Raw genomic sequence first — 16,636 nt, 5'->3', positions numbered from 1 at the left:
GTTGTTAGTCACCGTCATGCTTCCTGTGTTTCCAATTAGCCTGCACTCCGGATTTCCCCGGGATTGCTTAAATCTAAAAATAACTAGGTGCGTAGGTTCTGATTGGCTTCCGCATTGATTCAATGTTCACAATAAAAATATTCAGAAGGGAAAAAAAATCCATAGGAGTATTCATAGAGGAGCCTCTAAAACCCAAAAAGCTTGGAAATCACGGGCGGTATGTATCCCACCTCCAAGCTTGATCTTCTAGCCTGGTCTTTTGACATAGTTGCCTCATCTAATTAAGCACAAAATAAACTTGACGTGTGTCTCTCTTCCACAGTCCGTTGTGTTCGGGACAAGAGTGCCTATCTGGCTCAGAGATTGGAGAACGCCATGGCTGGTATGGGCACTAATGATAGAACCCTGATCCGAATTATCGTGACACGATCCGAGATCGATCTGGGAGACATCAAGCAAGATTATCTGAAAATGTATGAGACTACCTTGGAGGAGAGAATTAAGGTAAGAAACGAAGAGGTGCGAGAGGTAGATGGGTTTGAAGTATTCAACGCGAACAAAAGCCTCAGTTTAACACTTTGCTGATAGGCAGTGACAGATTTGTAGCAGTTAAAGGGCTGTCTCTTGACATACCCACCTGATGATGATCCAATGATCGAAATGCGCATCGTGTAATATACTGTAAGTAAAACATGGTATCTTCAGGCTAAATATTGAGAAATCACATTGACTGGAAAAAATTTACCACTCCAATGCAAAACTGTAGAAACAATATCCTATCTCACCTCGTCCGAGCTCATCTCAGCCCTGTTCATAAACACAGCCTTAAGGACTTGTTGAATACTCGAACCCACAACCCACGTATTGCACAAGTAGTCTACGTCTTGCTTTACTGCATGAAACCCATTTTACCGCTTTTTGGTGTAATTTAACAATATCTCGGAAACGGTATAAGCCAGAGACTTGAAATTTGGTATGTAGTTCACAAATGTGGCAAGGATGCAACTCAAAACGTTTGTTTGAGATGGTTGCTGCACTTGGCGGTATTTTGACCGCTTTTGGACAGATTTCGACCGTTTTTTGGTGGTTTTCAGCTATAGCGACATAACGGTTTTCAGCTATCTCATCTCAGAAAAGTACCCTTGGGTATATTTGAGGACTTGTTGAATACTCGAACCCACAACCCACGTATTGCACAAGTAGTCTACGTGTTGCTTTACTGCATGAAACCTAACACAGCCTTGAGGACTTGTTGAATACTCGAACCCACAACCCACGTATTGCACAAGTAGTCTACGTCTTGCTTTACTGCATGAAACCTCCTAACCCTAACGCACTATGTCCTATTAGGTCACTTTTAAGCCATACCTATGCACTCTTCACAATGCCTTGTATTATATTGGGCTCTATGCTTAGCACTTCTTCACATACCTTCTCACCTCTATTCTCATTCAATCTATTAGTATCCACTTATTCTATTATAATCGCTCTACATTCCTATTGAATGGGTTTCTATGACATTCTTCAAGACTGGTGACGTGATTCAATGATCTAAACAAGAACAGAGGGGGCTCTCTAAGGTTGAAGAGAGTTTATACATAGTTCTCAGTGCCGAGGGTTCCGGGTTTGGTGCCCGGCAGAACTGAAAAGGGGGCAGGGGGCACTACGGTAAAAAAAAAAAAAAAAAAAAAAAAAAAAAAAAAAAAAAAAAAAAACTGACCAAACAAATTTTGGAGAAAAAGTAAAAATAGGAACTTAGAGGAATGCAATTCGAAATGCAATAAAGTTTAGGTAACACAAATTTCTTTTGAAAAAGTTACCTACAAAGGCAACTAGTGTGTAGTAGAGCAATAGATTTTGTTTTATCCTTCACTTTCACTAACAGTATAACATATAAATTATTTATTTGCAAATACTCAGTTATATTTTAGCAATAAAATGGCGACAAAAAGTTAAAAACAGTAAAATTCATCGTTTTGTCCTTTTTAACTTGGATTCACATAAAAAAGATTTGACCTGGATTCGAACCACCAAACTCCAGATCTGAAGTCCACCGACCTACCCACTAAATCACTGAGGTTGGTGAAAAATGTGCTCAACTTAGTCATGAAAACAAAATAATATAATAAATGTCATAAAATAATACAGATATTAGTTATATTTTCGTATATAATTATTATTTACAACAGCTCTACATACACTCTCTACAATACATAACATAATCTATACTCTATACTATAATATATAGATCTACATTTTACACTAAACAAGTACATAATTTAGTAAACACAATATCAACTATAAATTTACATTTAATAATAATAAAAATCTCATGTAATAATTGCACTACTTTATACATTAAATCAACGGACGTACGCCAGTTCGTTCCCAAAACTTTTTTTTCTCAGGTAAGCGATACTGAATTCGTTCCTGAAATTGTAATAAAAATTTAATAATATATTATTATGTGGAAAATAATTCTTCTTTATTCTTCTTTTAGTACTTCAGGTAGGTGGGAACGAACTCAGTATTGAACCCTTACAGATTTGGGAACGAACTGGCGCAAAAAAAGGTCAGCGGGAACGAACTGGCGACCTCCCAAATCAACATAAAAAGCTGCAGCGAAAGCACGTGGAATGCACAGTTCACGATGGATCACTGAAGTTAAGCAACGTTTCGCGTGGTTGGTATCCAGATGGGTGACCACCCAAGTATTCGCGTGCTGGTTTTCCCGGCCTCACTCAGGCTGGGTGAGGTTAATGTAAGGAGGCGGGTACCTTGTCATCGAATGGAGGGTAAAACCGCTTCACTAAAAAGTAAAAACCTTAGTTATACAATGACATTAAATCCCTATCAAACATTGTACGTAACTGTTGTCTTGTGTAACAAGCAAAACCAAACCAACCTAAAGTGCCAAATATGTACATTGTTGTGTTAAGAGCAAAACTTGACATGCGTTCTACCTAAAGTGCCAAATACACTGGCAGTGGGGCACTTTTTCCCAATCTCGATTTTCCTCATATTGTTTCCCTTTGTATCCACGTTTAACTGTAGCACAAATGCCATGTTACCTATGTGGCATGCAGAGCTTTTGATATTTTTTCCTTCATTCTTGCTTGGCTTTTAATATTTAAACAACCGAATTCGATATATGTAAGTCCAATTATAAGTTAGAGCTGTTTAAATTACATTGGATAGGGGCAGGGCCGAATCCAGGATTTTTTAAAAAAAAAAAAAAAAAAACTGACCAAACAATTTTTGGAGAAAAAGTAAAAATAGGAACTAGAGGAATGCAATTCGAAATGCAATAAAGTTCAAGTAACACAAATTTCTTTTGAAAAAGTTACCTACAAAGGCAATTAAGTGTGTAGTAGAGCAATAGATTTTGTTTTATCCTTCACTTTCACTCCCTTTTTATTTATTTCGCTTTTTTCGTTCTTTTTCTTTCGACAGGACGACACCTCTGGGGACTACAAACGACTCTTAGTGGCTTTGGTCTCATAATAACTCTCACACGTTCCAAGTTTGATATTGCACATACACCTAATTATCTCAAAACTAGAAGTTACAAGCAAAACTTGCAACGTAACTGTAGCCATCAAGAGCGAAACTTCGGGCAGTTTGGAAGACGGATATCTGTCGATAGGTAAGAGATGTGGCAAAATGGCATTAGTTCTGAGAAGTATTAGGTAAAGATCTCAGCGAATCACTTCGTTCAATGGAAGTTACTCGTATGCATCTGGGTAAATTTTTTGACGAATCTTTCGTAAAATATCGAGAAAATTCAATTAAAAATTGAGAGAATACATTCTAAGGTCCAAATTGGGAAAAGGTGCCTTTGGAAAGGTTCTAGAAGTCGTAGAAGAAAGAGAAGAATTCCGTAAATCTCAATTTTTTAAGCCCTTTAATGAGAAAAACTCATCTTCTTCTTCTTCTTTGCCTTTTCCCGTGTTCAGACGGGGTCGGCGGTATTCGTCAGCCTCTTAATCAGTCCTAGCTAGGATGATTGCTTTGGGCTGACATTTGATTTTGGCTACAAAATTTTTACGAGTGGATGCCCTTCGCACTCTCGCGCCGAAGAAAACTCATCTAATTAAGCACAAAATAAACTTGACGTGTGTCTCTCTTCCACAGTCCGTTGTGTTCGGGACAAGAGTGCCTATCTGGCTCAGCGATTGGAGAACGCCATGGCTGGTATGGGCACTAACGATAGAACCCTGATCCGAATTATCGTGACACGATCCGAGATCGATCTGGGAGACATCAAGCAAGATTATCTGAAGATGTATGAGACTACCTTGGAGGAGAGAATTAAGGTAAGAAATGAGGAGGAGCGAAGGCGATGGGTTTGGAGTATTCAACGCGAGCAATAGCCTGATTTAAGCAGTTTGCTTGTTTCCTCATGGGTAGTGACAGATTTGTAGAAGTTAAAGGGCTGTCTCCACATGCAAAAAAAGTACCCTTGGGTATATTTAGGCCGTGGTTATGAACAGGGCTGAGATAGGCCATTCTGAGATGTTCTTGGCAAGTGGACTAGCACTAGTGGGTTGTGAGCCACCTAGCCAACACTTGCCACTAGGGAGCAACACTAAGCCATCACTAGCAGCCAACTAGTAGCTTGTGAGCCAACGCTAGCGCTATGGGCGAGCAGCAGTACTGTAGATTTGACTCTAGCTTAGGCTCAACGTATCGATGTTTGTTTCAGCAGTGTCTCCCAACCGTGGTCCCCGCCGATCCCTTCGACCCCAATGGGGACGCTGAAGTCCTGAGGGCCGCCATGAAAGGGTTTGGAACGGATGAGCAGTCTATTATTGACGTCCTGGCTAAACGGTCGAACCAGCAGCGACAGGAGATCGCCGACGCTTTCAAGACGCTCTTTGGAAAGGTATGTATGATGTTACTGTTTTAACAGCTTACTTAAGCCGGGGTTGTGATGGTACGCTTTCAAGCCGATCGCTCTTTGGAAAGGACGTGTTTTTTTGTTGCTGTTATTTTAACACCTTACCTTAAGCTGGGGGTGTGATGATATTGAGAGGGTTTACCTGGCTTGTTCTGGACCACATACATACATGGATGATCAACTATAACATCGTGCGGACTTGACCTTGTTCTTTTAAAGCCATGTAAATCCTAGTCTAGTTTTGAGCTTTGTTTCTTTCTAATCTAATAAATTGGCAGAAAAAATGGTTGTCGGATAGATATATCAAGAGGTTTCTTGCCTTCTGAATGACATGAAATGTTCACGACATTATTCTAGACTTTCTAGAAAATTCTTCTTTGTTCAGGAAGAATCTTTCGATCCTGCCGTAACCACAAAGTTGCTGTACCATAACGTAATTAGGCATCTGTTCCAATGTTCTATCCATTGTCTGCCCCACCAGGACTTGATCGATGATTTGAAAAGCGAGCTGGGCGGAAATTTCGAGGACGCCATTGTTGCTCTGATGACCCCCCTACCAGAACTGTATGCCAAGGAGTTACATGATGCCATGAGTGGGGTTGGTACGGATGAGGAGGCCATAGTAGAAATCCTCAGCACTCTCAGCAACTACGGGATTCGGACCATTGCCGAAGTGTACGAGAACAGTAAGTGAACTAGAAACGGACCTAGCTACAGGCGCGGGCGTGTAAAAAGTCAAGATGAAGCTCTCATCAGTGTTCTGTAGTGGTGTCTCATGATGATTGGAAGTGAAACACTTACCTAGGTACACTGCATGTTTATTCTATTTAGTAAGAGTAAGAAACTTTACGTCGGAGACTCAAGTGGTGAGTTTACAATGGAGTTGAATCAAATACCAATGCAGTTCTCGTAATACCACTTGATGAAGAAGAGAAAATATGATTGATCCTGACTTAATACAGTATAACATATAAATTATTTATTTGCAAATACTCAGTTATATTTTAGCAATAAAATGGCGACAAAAAGTTAAAAACAGTAAAATTAATCGTTTTGTCCTTTTTAACTTAGATTCACATACAAAAGTAAAAAGAATATTTTTTCTTTTCGTGCTTTGACCTGGATTCGAACCACCAAACTCCAGATCTGAAGTCCACCGAGCTACCCACTAAATCACTGAGGTTGGTGAAAAATGTGCTCAACTTAGTCATGAAAACAAAATAATATAATAAATGCGTCATAAAATAATACAGATATTAGTTATATTTTCGTATATAATTATTATTTACAACAGCTCTACATACACTCTCTACAATACATAACATAACCTATACTATAATATATAGATCTAAATTTTACACTAAACAAGTACATAATTTAGTAAACACAATATCAACTGCAATCACAGCCAAGGTATGGAATTTTATCCTCAATATAGTTTGAGAATTTGACCACAATAATATTAGTAGCTTACTGCTGGAGTAAAGCATGCGAACAGTAAATAAGCGCTATTATTCTTTCTATAATATTTTCTAATTGTTCATTTCTTTGGTCATTTTTCCGTGGCAAACCATGAGAAACCTATTTTTTTTTAAACATATAATAATATTTTGTAATATCCATGTGCTCACGAGTCAATATGTTTTTAATTTCCCAGGACCGGCAGAAGAAGAAGGCCAGTGGGGCAGATAGGAAGCCGAGTATCAGCAAGTTACCGCCCCTGATTGCCAAACTCAAGCCTGGAGTCAAACTAGAAGGTCGCTCAGAGAGTGAGGGTAAGAATAGAGAACTGTCATATTAGACTTCTGTGATCTGCATCGTAGCACGCCCATCCCGCAGTTACAGACTCCTGTGGTCTGTGTCGTAGCATGTCCATCCCGCAGTATGTCCCTCATCACATGGACGAAAAGATTTTATTTCGAAGCAATGAAATAACTGCTACAGCATGGTTAACGCCCTTGCTTGCCATGCAGAAAGTCCCGCGTTCGATGCCCAGCATCAACGAAAAAATTTGCCTTCGTACCTATTTCGATTGCAAATATTTCAAAGAGTTATTTTCTGGTTGACCCAGCACCTAAATGGGAAGTATTGTGTCTCTTCTCGTCCATTTGATGAGAGGCATACTACAGGATGGACATGCTACGACACAGACCACAGGAGTCTGTAGCAGTTATTTCATTGCTTCGAAATAAAATCTTTTCGTCCATGTGATGAGAGGCATACTACAGGATGGACATGCTACGACACAGACCACAGGAGTCTGTAACTGTGGGATGGGCGTGCTACGATGCAGATCACACGCCCTCTTCAGTCCTTCGTAGATCACTGAAAATCATACAAAAGGGAGATATGTTTTTAAAATGAAAATTTGGAGATAAAAACAAACTTTCCTCATCCTAACAGTAAGTATCAAGTAATGTAAAAAGAAGTCCCGATTTTAAAAACGGGAGAGCATGGTTAGCTTCGAAATAAAATCTTTTCGTCCATGTGATGAGAGGCATACTACAGGATGGACATGCTACGACACAGACCACAGGAGTCTGTAACTGCGGGATGGGCGTGCTCCGATGCAGATCACACGAGTCTAATATGACAGTTCTCTATTCTTACCCTCACTCTCTGAGCGACCTTCTAGTTTAACTCCAGGCTTGAGTTTGGCAATCAGGGGCGGTAACTTGCTGATACTCGGCTTCCTATCTGCCCCACTGGCCTTCTTCTTCTGCCGGTCCTGGGAAATTAAAAACACATTGACTCGTGAGCACACGGATATTACAAAATATTATATGTAAACAAAAAACAAAAAAAAACTAGTTTTCTCGTGGTTTGCCACGGAAAAATGACCAAAGAAATGAACAATTAGAAAATATTATAGAAAGAATAATAGCGCTTATTTACTGTTCGCATGGGACTGAAAAGTCCCTTTACTCCAGCAGTAAGCTACTAATATATTATTATTGTGGTCAAATTCTCAAACTATATTGAGGATAAAATTCCATACCTTGGCTGTGATTGAACTCACGCCCTCCTGTTTACCGTCTTGACCACTACACCACCAAGGCAGGTGGTGTATTGAAGAGACACTCAGTTTCACCATAAATCACGCCCTCCTGTTTACCGTCTTGACCACTACACCACCAAGGCAGGTGGTGTATTGAAGAGACACTCAGTTTCACCATAAATGTACATATCATGATTTAGATTTAACTTTTTAGGTAAATAATTCTACTCACTCTTTGTTTTTCCACCATGACCGAATCTCGCCTGAGAAATCTGCCCAGTATGCCGGACGAATGTTCCGAACCCCAATCATCAGACTGGAAATCAAGCAGAACAACCGCGTTACTATAGAATTAAGTACATAGGGAATTTTCCCAATGTTATTGATAAGATTGAGGCCTCAGATACTTATCTGATTTTGTACTTTAATATTTAGTTATTATTTTAAGATATGTGTCAATATTTTACTGTACAAATAAAGGCTATTACTTAATTACATAATTACTTACTTATTGATAAGATTCTCACAAAGCTGGGCATTCCCACCCAATTTTCAAATCAAATTTAAAATCGTAGTAGAACAGCCGCGGTAGACAGTAATAGTACACAGAAAAAAGACGGAAGAACACGCGAAGACCGAAGGATACGAAAACGAAACGTATATTCATCGTATGGAGGTTCTATTTTTTCAAAGGATATACATAAAATACAGAACAAAGCAAGAGCTACGTACCAAACACAGAGTAACCATGTCCAGCCGATATCCATGCTTGGGCAGAATAGGTCGAAGCACTTGGTCCAAATCTTTTCCTTCTTTAGATTTGATGACTATGGTTTTCCTATTGGGCAAGTCCAGACGGAATACAATACGGGGTTCTATGTGAAGCTCTTGACCTCGCAGTATGGACGCATCCTCGTCTAGTGTTAGTGCCTGGAATGTAAACAACGAGCGGGGATTGTTACTATGTATCTAGGCGCACGGCAGTGCGCCAGGCCAAGTTCTGGCCTCAGCACGCCAGTTTAGTATATTAATAAATGCTGCTAATCCTAAATAGGCTGAGCGAAAAAATGAATGAAAAATTAGGAGGGAAAAATTAATGTAATGAGAGAAAAAAAAAAAACCCCGTATGTAAAATAGCATATTCAACCGTCTATTTGAAAAACTCAGAACTGTTTTACTTTCTATCATAGTATGTAAGTGTATACTTCTGGAAAACTATACAATGTAATGACAAAGTACCCGAATAGCAATCGGTCTTTTATTTAGCTCAGTGTTTGGACGCACGTGCAATATTTTTCTCTCTCTCCTCTTCGGATTTATTTTTTAAGACTAAAATAACTAAGTAGGTACTTACATTTTTGCCCCTAGATAGCCATCGCCCCCTTTATCGCTCCTTTTATTGATCGCCCCCCATATCGCCCCCTAAGGCTTCATCGCCCCCATGAAAATCTCCATCGCCCCCAAGGGGGCGATATCGCCCAGGTTGGGAAACACTGATTTAGCTCATTTGGTTGCTGGTCCATAGCTCCTATATCACACCTATTCTTTTTTGAACTTTTACATCAAAAAAGTCTCTCAAATGAAAAGCTCACCACTAAATTCCACATTTCTCAGCTTCTAAAAATTGCTTTACCTTGCTATTATTGCCAAGGAACACCTGGAAGGAGTTGTAGGCCAGTGCCCGTAATCGTAAGTAATCATAAAATACCTTGGGATATACGTATTGTGAATGAGAAAGGGGTTAGGAATTTACGCCAAACTGTTGAGGTTTTCAGTGACACGGGTATTAGGTACCCTCAAATCGGCGACAAGCTAACACTGACCTCACAAACCTTGAAGACCCTGAAAAGCCAGTAGCACGTGAAACAGCACTAGTTATGTATATAAAAAAAGTAAAAAAATAAAGCCAATTTGACCAAGAGTGAGGTTCTCCAGAAATTCCAGCATGCCTGAGACCGGGATGAATTGGAACAGAATGGTTTAAATTAATTTGGGGAATGAAAATATCAACCTTAGAATGGAAGGAAAAATATTTAACGGCGCAAAAGACCTTCTGTCCGTAATGTTGAAACGCATTAAAAATAATATGTAGTATAGACTGTAAGTAAATAAGGAAAGTAAAAATGTGTATAAAACAGTGTACATTTGCTTACAATGTAAAATATCGTCATTTTTCACAACCAATAGCTCGGTATTTAACGGCGCAAAAGACCTTCTGTCCGTAATGTTAAAACGCATTAAAAATAATATGTAGTATAGACTGTAAGTAAATAAGGAAAGAAAAATTGTGTATAAAACAGTGTACATTTGCTTACAATGTAAAATATCGTCATTTTTCACAACCAACAGCTCGCGTACCCATGTACCAGAGCACAAAAGTACAAAGATTCCAATACGCAATCATTCAATGCACCACCCAAAATGGGTAAAAACTTCAACACATTAACTATTACTTAGACACGAATTATTTTAAAATTTAAAAACGGTCTGATGACTGACATTAAAAACTCGTAATACACATAGGTAGGTAAGTAACTACTAGTAAAAATTTATAGTAATTGAAAGTAAAAAAAAATCCCTTACGAAAAGGAACATACATAAAAACGACTTCTTCACAAACCCATGTCAACAACTGAAAAAAAAAAAAATCAATTGATAAACTGAAAATTGATAATTCAAAGGCTTCTTCCGTCTGAACCTAAAAATACCCAATATCCATCAACACAAGTTTATTGACAAACTGATAACAAGTAGATTTCATAATGGACTTCATTGAAAAGGAAGCAGCACTCCACCAATATGATATATTCATATACCACGTAGGTATATGACTAATACAGATGATGATTCCTCGAAGACAGAATTACACAATGCCTTGTGAACCTCTGAACCGTATTCACTTTTCTAAAATAACAATAAATAAAAATATAAAAAAAAGTAGGTATGTAGTACCTATGCGTAATGCGTATAGTAAAGAAGATGTAAGTACTGTCCGAAAGATGTGCATAGAACATAGTTAGTTAGAAGCCTTGCGTCGGGTCCAGGGAAGTAGCGACTTGCGACGTCGCTCGTCGACGTCGGAGCGACTTTTCTTGAGCTGAAACGAGAGAGGAGAAAATCTTATATTATAAAATCAAGATCCATTCACTCATTCACATTTCACAGTTCACATTTCATATTTCACACACTGATCGCTCCTGAACCACAACACCTAGAAAGCTGAAATTTGGTAGGATTATTCCTTTTATGGTCTAGGTGTGTGCAGAAGCAGCAGCAAAATGGATTTTGCCCTTTATTGCTAGATTTTTGGTCTAGCGTTTCTTAGGGTGCAGCACCTGTTGTTGACCTAATACTTTGGATATTACGGGTTCGATTTCCAACGTTTTTTTGGCTTTGTGTTTGAATTTCGGGGTAAACTCAGCCTCTTGAGGACAACTGAGTATATCAAAGTATTACTAAATAGCTATGTACTTACTTTATTCGAGAAGCGACCAGTGGTAGCATTACCAGTGTAAGAAGATTTTCAAAATAGGAAATTGACCTGCAAAGACAGCTCTTAGTAATGCTGTGATAAAATACTGAAGTTGCGAAAAATCTCTCTGCTTTACCACAAATAATTTATGATTCGTTTTGATTACCAGTGCCCTAAATCACCAAAGTATGGAAAAGTATCTTACAAGTGTAAGTAATAGTCAATGGAAAAGCAGAATTTTGAATTTGGACAAATCATATCAAAATATGGAATTGTAAATACTTTTCCATACTTTGGTGATTTAGGGCACAGGAGAAAGTATTAACCACTATGCTTTCAACCTAACTAGCTTTTAAAAAAAAAAAAAAAAAAAAAAAAAAAAAAAAAAACATTGTTTGTTAATAACACAGATGTACAAAACAAATACAATGTAAAACACAGATTACAAACTTTCTTCAGCGCAACGGGGAAAAATGTAGATACCTACAATAACGAATTTATTTACGACTATTTACAAACTCTTAATTAGGCTTTTATGATTAGTATCACAATTTATGGGGGAGAAATAGCACTATTTTCCTCTCTAATAGAACATTCCATGAAACAATAAAGAACAGCATACTTTAGAGCCCGCCCCCACTTGTCCTGAGTTTCAACCACCCGATTTTTTTTCCGAATGTCCTGTATGCAATGTCGCGTGTAGTGGGAATGATGGTGTTCCTCAATCCCACTGTGAGCTCATTAAATGAGTGTTCCCACTACACACGACACGATTCTTTTCCGGACGACAAATGGGAACGGACTCACATTGCAACAAACTGGACAACAACAGGGTGCAACCAAATCCCACTACACAAAACTAGAGCTGGGCTGATCCAAATAGATTCGACAGGCAGGCACATCCCCAGCACCATACGGGGGTTTACCTTGTACTTTTATATTTAGTTATTATTTTAAGATATGTGTCAATATTTTACTGTACAAATAAAGGCTATTACTTAATTACTTACTTATTGATAAGATTCTCACAAAGCTGAGCATTCCCACCCAATTTTCAAATCAAATTTAAAATCGAAGACGGAATTTACGCTTTCACAAATAAAGGCTATTACTTAATTACTTACTTATTGATAAGATTCTCACAAAGCTGAGCATTCCCACCCAATTTTCAAATCAAATTTAAAGAAGACGGAATTTACGCTTTCAGGATGTAAGATCTTGTACATACTCGTACAGGGAAAATGTATGGTCATCGCCTATGCTTTACGTTAATGTTTGCAGTTTGATAAGCTGGAAAATGTTCAGTTTAATGTCGCCCCAGTGCAACAAGACGAAAAAATACCATTTTTTGATAAGTGGCTCTACCTGTTCCCGGCACTTTTGTCAAGGTAAGACGTCAGTTTTCACATCTTTTAGTCTTTAATACCTTGCCTGAGGCCAATTCCAAGAACGATTTGACATGAGTAAGCATTCCTTGTATAGGTCTGATTTGAGGAACCGGGGGTAACTATCGAACTTCATCAGATTGAAGATTTGTTTCTGCGTCTAAAGGAGAACAGACATAATTCATTGGTTAGAATAGAATATACCTTGTTTATACACTAGGTAGGTTGAAATGATAATCTATCGCTTGTTTATACAGCCAGCATAGGACTGAAAAGCTCCTTTACTCCCCCAGTCTAAACAGAAGGTTAGTGAAAGTTCACTCATTCGTCAGAGGAGAATAATTTATTGGTAAGTGAAGCTTGAAAGAAGCGCGGTTAGCCCAGTAGTAAAGTGCTTGCTTGCCATATAGAAGCTTCCGGGTTCGAATCCCAAAGGTGACGAAAAATATGCACTCGTATTTCGATTGTAAATATTTCAACGGGTTTCTTTCTAGTGTTCTCGTGTTGATCCAGCACCTAAATGGGAAGTATTGTGTCTCTTCTTGCCCATCTGTGCCCTAAATCACCAAAGTATGGAAAAGTATTTACAATTCCATATTTCGATATGATTCGTCCAAATTCAAAATTCTGCTTTTCCATTGGCTATTACACTTGTAAGATACTTTTAAATACTTTGGGGATTTAAGCATTTAAGGCACTGATGAGTGAGAGGCTTTTATTGTGTGACTTTATTTAGATTCAAGCAAGGAGATAGATGATTCGTCCAAATTCAAAATTCTGCTTTTCCATTGGCTATTACACTTGTAAGATACTTTTCCATACTTTGGTGATTTAAGGCACTGATGAGTGAGAGGCTTTTATTATGTGACTTTATTTAGATTCAAGCAAGGAGATAGCAAAATTTTATAAGTGGGCTGTAGCAGCAAAAGTGTACGTCTAAAGAGGAATCTCCTTGGTTGAATTATGTTGATAAAAAAATACCGCTATACTATGGGATGGTCATTCTACAACACAGACCACACGAGTCTCTGAGCGGTGAAACAATTTTTCAACTTACATCTTGGAACAGGCCTGGCTCCGCTCCTAGTTCCAGCTGATCCTGCGTCTTTTGCCGCGCCTGAGAGTCTACATTGACCGGTTCGGACGCACCTGCGGCCAAATGTTTGTCGAATATGTCGCGCGCTAGGCGAAGTCGCTCATCAGGTAGCGACGTCGCCTGATATTGCTCGCATGCCACCCAGAAGTAAATGTTCTCGTGACTGAACTCTTTCTTCAAGAATTCCTAAAATAAGAAGAATATACTCTTTATAAATAAATAAATAAAAAATGCCGTTTCTTTGTGTTATTATATTTTCCAATATCTCGATAATCCCAAGACCCAATGTTTTACCTACAAGCTGGCACCGGTCGCTATGCGCATTTTTGACCGGTTCGGACGCACCTGCGGCCAAATGTTTGTCGAATATGTCGCGCGCTAGGCGAAGTCGCTCATCAGGTAGCGACGTCGCCTGGTATTGCTCGCATGCCACCCAGAAGTAAATGTTCTCGTGACTGAACTCTTTCTTCAAGAATTCCTGAAATAAGAAGAATATACTGTTTATAAAAAAATAAATAAAATGCCGTTTCTTCGTGTTATTATATCACCTTTTTGGTGCTCATTGTAGGATTTTCCAAATATCTCGATAATCCCAAGACCCAATGTTTTACCTACAAGCTGGCACCGGTCGCTATGCGCATTTATATTATACATATACATACTCATAGCTACTCATTTTCCTCACGAGGCTGAGTGGGCCCCGCAACAGCCAGTTACGGAATCAATCATTTGCATGATACACATTTTGCTGCCGGGTAGCGCTGCCCAGTCGCTCTGAGAGCAGTGTGGTCGCGCTGCCCGTGAGTTTTTCATGTGATTTAAAATACTATTTTTGAAATAATTTGTTCGACTGGAAGTTTGTAATGGAAGTCGCGTGACCCGGCAGCTAGGATCGGAACGTCACCTTTATGGCGCGACCAGGCAGCTCGGCAGCGCTGCCGGGTCGCGCTGCCCGGCAGCTAGGATCGGAACGCCACCTTAAGGGTTAGGTGGTAGAGAACGCCTCCGGCATTAACCTCACCTAGTGGTTACCTTCCACTCAAGAGTCTATTATTATTGAATCGTTCGTTGTGAGTCCACACGTCTTTGTTACAACGGATAACAATCTACAATCTACATAATATGAAATATGTCTTATGATTCGATTAACAAGAGAGAAACAATCTTTGATTTTCTCCTATCCCATCTTCCTTCTCTCTTCGCTTTCGGGACGATAAGACCTTTGCAGTTAGTTTACTCTATTAAAACTCTTAAAAAAACTTACTTTGAAGTGGACCAGAGATGAAAAGGACCAGCTTCTCTTGTTGTGCATCATTGATTACATTGTCACTCCGCAGTCCAAAGTTGGGTAGAAGAGAATGGCGTAGGCTTTTGTTTTTTTTTTTTTGCAAGTTACTGGGTAGCTCTGGTAACAGACAGTTAATGTAGCTTGCTGAAATGACCCCCTGAGGCCCTGAGATATAAAAGGCTTACTTTGACTCAGTCTAGTTACCTTAGCCTTAGAGGGTAGCCTGATTACCGCCCGGAGCGGAATTTATCCTAAACAGATAAGTTTCGTTCTCGGAACGGCTGACTTTCTCCTATCCTATCTTCCTTCTCTCTTCGCTTTCGGGACGATAAGACCTTTGCAGTTGGTTTACTCTATTAAAACTCTTAGAAAAACTTACTTTGAAGTGGACCAGGGACTGATCTAAGGATTTTTACTTAGTCCTCATATTAGGTTCAGTTCCGAGATTTAAGTAGGTACATTTTCACAAGATTATTTATGTACCTACTTAAGTACAATGATGTAAGTAAGTAGGTATTAAGTTCTCATTGAGTTTCATAGCAAGTATTTTGTTCAACACTGTCCATAAGTATCAAGTAATTTGTACAGACTTTCTCCTATCCTATCTTCCTTCTCTCTTCGCTTTCGGGACGATAAGACCTTTGCAGTTGGTTTACTCTATTAAAACTCTTAGAAAAACTTACTTTGAAGTGGACCAGGGACGAAAAGGACCAGCTTCTCTTGTTGTGCATCATTGATTACATTGTCACTCCGCAGTCCAAAGTTGGGTAGAAGAGAATGGCGTAGGCTTCAACTTCGCTGTCCAAATTAGTTCATCACAATGTTCAGATGGTTCGGACGTTTACAAAAATATACGACTCTTTTCCAACCAAAGCTTTTTACACTTATAATACCACCAATGTTATGGTAGCTAGAAGCTACTTTTTCAAAGTAGACTACTTTATACGACTCTTTTCCAAACAAATCTTTTTACACTTGTAATACCACCAATGTTATGGTAGCTAGAAGCTACTTTTTCAAAGTAGACTACTTACTTATCCTAAATATATGTATACGACTCTTTTCCAAACAAATCTTTTTACACTTGTAATACCACCAATGTTATGGTAGCTAGAAGCTACTTTTTCAAAGTAGACTAAGTACTTATCCTAAATATATACAGCCCCTTGTGTAACTGACTGACTCACTCACTCACTCATACTAATTCTAACCCACTTCTAGATGAGCTAGGAAGATGCGGTTTTCACCAAAAACTTTTCCTGCGTTTAACAAAGAATGGTTAGGAGTGAGAAGCTATGAAGAGTGCAAGGAGCTGGCAATGAACCGAGAACTTTTTAGAACAACAGTTACAAGACGTCTAGCAACCATCGACCACGATGACGCTACATGATGATGATGACTGGGAAAAATCGAAAACCCCCGAAATTCCAAACCGTTCCCGCGAAGCCCCGGGAGCGCGCAGCGCGACCGTAAACAAGGGAGCGCGAAGCGCGACCC

The 16,636-nt window shown here is 39.0% G+C and overlaps 4 protein-coding genes across 4 annotated transcripts in view; 3 read left to right on the top strand and 1 right to left on the bottom strand.

The window, feature by feature from the left end:
• Positions 1-306: 306 nt before the first annotated feature.
• LOC103508418 (annexin-B12-like) lies at positions 307-3,544 on the top strand. Its single transcript, XM_008472962.3, has 2 exons — positions 307-504; positions 3,454-3,544. The coding sequence occupies exons 1-2, from the start codon at positions 376-378 to the stop codon at positions 3,502-3,504; spliced, it is 180 nt and encodes a 59-aa protein (XP_008471184.1). The 5' UTR covers positions 307-375; the 3' UTR covers positions 3,505-3,544.
• An 11-nt stretch (positions 3,545-3,555) lies between these two features.
• Positions 3,556-4,373, top strand: LOC103508432 (annexin B9; the record flags this gene model as incomplete). The annotated part of the gene is made up of 2 exons (XM_008472975.3): positions 3,556-3,646; positions 4,135-4,373. Coding segments are annotated over 2 exons (330 nt in total), but the record flags the coding sequence as incomplete, so codon positions are not given.
• Positions 4,374-4,612: 239 nt separating this feature from the next.
• On the top strand, positions 4,613-5,614 carry LOC103508431 (annexin B9-like). Its single transcript, XM_017443758.2, has 2 exons — positions 4,613-4,885; positions 5,382-5,614. Exons 1-2 carry the CDS (start codon positions 4,640-4,642, stop codon positions 5,592-5,594), a joined length of 459 nt encoding a protein of 152 aa, XP_017299247.1. The 5' UTR covers positions 4,613-4,639; the 3' UTR covers positions 5,595-5,614.
• A 1,083-nt stretch (positions 5,615-6,697) lies between these two features.
• Positions 6,698-16,636, bottom strand: part of LOC103508430 (regulator of G-protein signaling loco-like) — a 27,860-nt gene continuing 17,921 nt past the window's right edge. The window contains exons 7-16 of the mRNA XM_008472973.1: positions 14,150-14,329; positions 13,813-14,037; positions 12,802-12,915; positions 10,927-10,995; positions 9,532-9,606; positions 8,631-8,828; positions 8,131-8,214; positions 7,511-7,628; positions 7,152-7,225; positions 6,698-6,712 (exon numbers count right to left, since the gene is read on the bottom strand). Coding sequence (XP_008471195.1) covers positions 6,698-6,712; positions 7,152-7,225; positions 7,511-7,628; positions 8,131-8,214; positions 8,631-8,828; positions 9,532-9,606; positions 10,927-10,995; positions 12,802-12,915; positions 13,813-14,037; positions 14,150-14,329 — 1,152 coding nt within the window. The remainder of the gene's footprint in view (positions 6,713-7,151; positions 7,226-7,510; positions 7,629-8,130; positions 8,215-8,630; positions 8,829-9,531; positions 9,607-10,926; positions 10,996-12,801; positions 12,916-13,812; positions 14,038-14,149; positions 14,330-16,636) is intronic.

The sequence above is a fragment of the Diaphorina citri genome, unplaced genomic scaffold, assembly GCF_000475195.1.
Source record: "Diaphorina citri unplaced genomic scaffold, Diaci psyllid genome assembly version 1.1 scaffold398, whole genome shotgun sequence".
Taxonomy (NCBI): Eukaryota; Metazoa; Arthropoda; class Insecta; order Hemiptera; family Psyllidae; genus Diaphorina; species Diaphorina citri.
The sequence above is the reverse complement of the archived record's forward strand: the minus strand, read 5'-3'. Positions and strand labels throughout refer to the sequence as shown.

Coding starts and splice junctions, on each gene's coding strand:
- LOC103508418 (XM_008472962.3), top strand. CDS start 376: ATGGCTGGTATGGGCACTAATGATAGAACCCTGATCCGAATTATCGTG. Junction 505..3,453: donor CCTTGGAGGAGAGAATTAAG/GTAAGAAACGAA, acceptor TTCTTTCGACAG/GACGACACCTCTGGGGACTA.
- LOC103508431 (XM_017443758.2), top strand. CDS start 4,640: ATGGGCGAGCAGCAGTACTGTAGATTTGACTCTAGCTTAGGCTCAACG. Junction 4,886..5,381: donor TCAAGACGCTCTTTGGAAAG/GTATGTATGATG, acceptor CTGCCCCACCAG/GACTTGATCGATGATTTGAA.